Raw genomic sequence first — 4136 nt, forward strand, 5'->3', positions numbered from 1 at the left:
ATAGCAAGCACTGCCTCCTCTCCCTCATGGCGGGTTTTCGAGTGGCAGCCAACTTGGCGAGTGACACATATCTCCTCAGTGACCCCAGTAGTGCTCCATTCACCAGTGAAAAAGGGGCTGCAGAAGCAGTGACACCATCACCGTTAGCTTGCTTACATGACCAACATCCCCAGAAGCAACGGTCCAAGCATACGTGCAATAAAGTAGCTTTTCTACTGATAACACTGACTTTCCCTAGTTCCCCCGCACACCGTGTATGAGAGAAAGCCAGAGTCCTTCAAGATGATACGCAACCATTGGTGTAGAAAGACACAGAAACGACGTAGTGTTAGTTAATAAGTTAGTTGGTTACTTAGTGCTAAGTGGTATAGAGTACAGCAGTATATAGGTTCCTTGATTGGCTCATTATTAGAGATTAGAATAAAGTACCTCTAGAAGGACACACATAAAACTGAGAAGAAGGCCCCAGAAGAAAAGAGACAGGAAGAAGATATTCTACATACACTCTTCAATACATTTTGAATTTTTAGCCATGCAATGTATTACCTATTGAAAATCTTTCAATCAGAAATGTAGAGTCATTTGGCCAAAGAGCAGAGTTCATAAGCATGTGTCCACTTAGCATATACCCTAATCAATAGGGAAATTATTTGCACCCTCAAAGGAGATTAAAATACATCCCTATTAGGAATCCAGATGCAAACTAGTCTCTGGAATTCGCACATTGACACCCTTTAGCAAAAAACTTATAGACACCCAAATGTAATTAAACTTCTTTACAAACTATTTCTCAAAACATTTGCAAAGTAACTGAAGCAAGTTATTTTAAAACAATATTTAAACATAAAATTAAACAGGGTGATTATTTTTTGAAAAAAAAAATATTAAAATAGTGTTTAGACAAACCAAATGAAATTCTTGAGTCTTTATTTTTCTGAATACAAAGTACATGTTTATTCAATTCAGATGTGACTCTGTGACATTTGCTTGAGGGAAGAAAAAAGAAGTTCCCAAAGACAGTTTGAAAAGGGAGAAAGTCGAAATGTGTCTTTTTCTAAAGGAATAATAAACATGAACTCAAAACTTCAGAGAGGAGAAAATTAAAGGCAGAACAATGCAGATGTTAATGAGAAAAGAGACAGGGTGGCACAGAGAAATTAAAACCAAGTAGTCCGAGTTCCACAGGAGAAGAAGAATGTCCACAGAGTCAAGGACGATTAGAACTCCCAGCATTGGCCCTGCTGGCCCCAGCGAATTGTCCCCTGGGGATCCCTTTGTGCTGGTTACATTTTCCTCAGGGACATTGCTGCTTCTTCAGGCACATCTAGTTTTGTCACACATTTTGTCCTAACTCTCCAGTAGCTAGCAGACATGACGTGGACCAATTCATCAAGACTTAATTGAAGGCTTCCAGATAAAAGGGGGATACAAACATAAAAGCAGGACAAACTTTCATATTCCAAACTTCTGGGAAATACTGGCTCTCCAGGGCTCATGGGGGCCCCTTGGAATAGAGTCCCAAGAAGGGAAGCAGTCCCAGGGAATCCTCAGGTCTTCCTCCTCCTTTCCTTCCCAGAGGAGGAACTCCACAGTGCGATCCAGCCGTCCCCTGCTGTGAAGACGTTTTCATACTGAGCCCTGGTTCTGTCACCCTTACCTGAGTCTCTTCTGGGGGTCTAGACACAGAGATTGTGCCACCTAGGTCACCCGGAAGCCCCTAGCCAAGAGAAGCAGCTTCCTGAATACACCTCGAAGCTTGAGGTTGCTGAGGATAAGGATGAAGGGGTGGATGGACATGCACAGGTAGAGTGTGATCTGCCACGGCCAGTACCACAGGCTGTCGGAGGGAATGAAGACCGTGGCATCAATGACCAGAGACACGAATGACATGGCATAGAGAATGAGGAAGGAGATGAGCATCTTCAGAGCTCTGGTGTGAGCATGGGCACTGGGGTCCCGCACGTTGTGGGCGCTGTGCTGCATTCTCCGGATGTGTCTCCTCAGAGAATTCATCAACAGCAAAATGGAGACCAGGAAGAGACAGCAAGGAAGGGACATTGTCACAAGTTTCAGTGGCATGAAATAGTCAGTTTCCAGCCTCCTGTTCCACTCCCTATGGCTCATGTTCCCAGAAACTTGTCTAATTAAGAAGTCTTGATACAGATTGTGATTCCCCCAAAAGAAGAATAGGGTTACGACAAAGGAGATCAGGACAGAGCCCAGAAGGAGCCAGGGCACCAAACTCGGGAGCCTCCACTTCAACCAGAGGAAGGTGGGGTGGGAGAAGTTAGCAATCTTTAAACAGAACAGGACACTGAGCCAGGTGCTGAACCAAAAGGTGGCCGAGTTCATAAAGTCCCAATGCAGACAAACGATCTGTCGGGTCAGACTTTTGGTGAACTCAACCGGGTGGAGGAAATAGTTGAAGATGTACACGGGTCCAAAGCACTGCTGGGAGAAACGGGAAACACCCAAGCAAAGGAGGATCGTGTTGGAGGGCGACAGCCTACCCTGTCTCAGCCACTCCCTGCTCATCATCAGCACGATGAAGCCGTTGGCCAGGCTCCCCAGGAAACACAGCAGGACAAACAGCAGCATGAAGAAGACTGTCAGTGGTGGCTGCATTTCGGGCTCCCCTCAGTCACCGCAGACACCTGGCTCCCGGGTTCCTCCCTGCCCACAGCCCTGCTCTCACTTCTTCCTGGAGGTGCAAGAAGAGTGGTCCTGCTCTGCATCTGAGCCAGAGCTTCTCAGAGGGCAGGATGCTCGGGCAAGACAGGAAGGTTGTGCTCTCCTAGAGAGAAAAGGTATGGCTCAGGGAGGATGCAAATGTCCCCTGGGCTCAGTTACCACTGGGCCTACCCGATTCCCCTGATTTGCCTCCTCTGGTTTTGCCTGCAGGCTGCCTTGGTTACCGGAGCAACGACACAGAGGAGCTGGGTTCCAACCTTATTCCATCCATCCTTGGGCTGTGTGAACGGTCTTCTTCCCATTAGATCATTCTCATGATAGATAGATAGATAGATCATATACAGAGATCTCCAGATATCAAATGTAAAGAGATAACCATTTATACACTTTAATATATATTATTAATATATATATTTAATATATGTTTTAGAAAGCATTTCCACTTGTTGCGACCAAAAGACCTGACAAGCACAATTAGAGAAGGGAAAGTTTATTTGGGGGCTCATGATGTCAGAGGTCTCAGTCCATGGACAGCTGTCTCCATCCCTTGGGGCTCGAGGTGAGGCAGAACATGAGGGTGGAAGAGTGGGGTGGAGGGAAACGGCTCAAGATATCACACCAGGAAGGAGAGGGAGAGAGAGTGCTGCTCAACCAAGACAAAATATATATGACAAAGCCATGCCCCCAGGAGCCCACGTCCTCCAGCCACACCCTTGAACATGAAGGTGTTCTGCTGCCCTCCAACATGATCCTCCTTAGCTTGGGTGTTGCCCATTTCTTCCAGCAGTGCTTCGAGCCAATGTACACCCTCAACGATTTCCTCCACTCGGTTGAGTTCACCAAGGGTCTGGCCCCACCACTCACTTGTTTCTTGTGTCTGAGTTCTGTCCAATAGTTAGCAACCTACTCGCCTACAGTGACCACTCAGTTAATCCCTATCAGGGGAGTAATTTACCGACTGAGTTAAGGCTCTCATAATGTTACCGCTGTTTACTGGTGACAATCCTTGATTCCTCGAATGCTGAAGTGTATCACCAGAGAAGCTCACCGAGGCAAGTGGAGAGTGGGAAGTGGAAGCTTTATTAAAAGGCAGCAGAAAAGCCTTCTCCCCAGAGGAAGAAGAGGACCCAAAAGGCAGAATCCTTGGAAGCGGGAGGCCTTCCCTTTTTTATAGCTAAGGTCTCCTCTTAGTCCTCCACATTCCTGTCCTTTATTTCCCTTTATCCTGCAGGGATAGAATGCAGGTGGGAAGGCCAAAAGGTGGGAGAGAGGTGGGCTGGAGGAGTCATCTGGGCAGGAAGGGCCTGGGGTGGTTTGATTAGCACCTCCCTGTTAGTTCATTAACAGTTCCTTAGGATGGGTTCCGGTCTTGGGGACATTAACATTTCAATTTCCCCAGGTGTTGTTCTGGTTTCCTGGACTCCATTCTCGATAATGGTCTCCAT

At 46.7% G+C, this 4136-nt stretch overlaps 1 protein-coding gene across 1 annotated transcript; it reads right to left on the reverse strand.

Annotated features, from left to right (window-relative positions):
• Window positions 1-1036: 1036 nt before the first annotated feature.
• LOC114099070 (taste receptor type 2 member 41-like) lies at window positions 1037-2625 on the reverse strand. Its single transcript, XM_027943287.2, has one exon. It carries the CDS (start codon window positions 2623-2625, stop codon window positions 1699-1701), a length of 927 nt encoding a protein of 308 aa, XP_027799088.2. The 3' UTR covers window positions 1037-1698.
• Between the last annotated feature and the right edge of the window lie 1511 nt (window positions 2626-4136).

The sequence above is a fragment of the Marmota flaviventris genome, chromosome 1, assembly GCF_047511675.1.
Source record: "Marmota flaviventris isolate mMarFla1 chromosome 1, mMarFla1.hap1, whole genome shotgun sequence".
NCBI classification, from domain to species: Eukaryota; Metazoa; Chordata; class Mammalia; order Rodentia; family Sciuridae; genus Marmota; species Marmota flaviventris.

Coding starts and splice junctions, on each gene's coding strand:
- LOC114099070 (XM_027943287.2), bottom strand. CDS start 2,625: ATGCAGCCACCACTGACAGTCTTCTTCATGCTGCTGTTTGTCCTGCTG.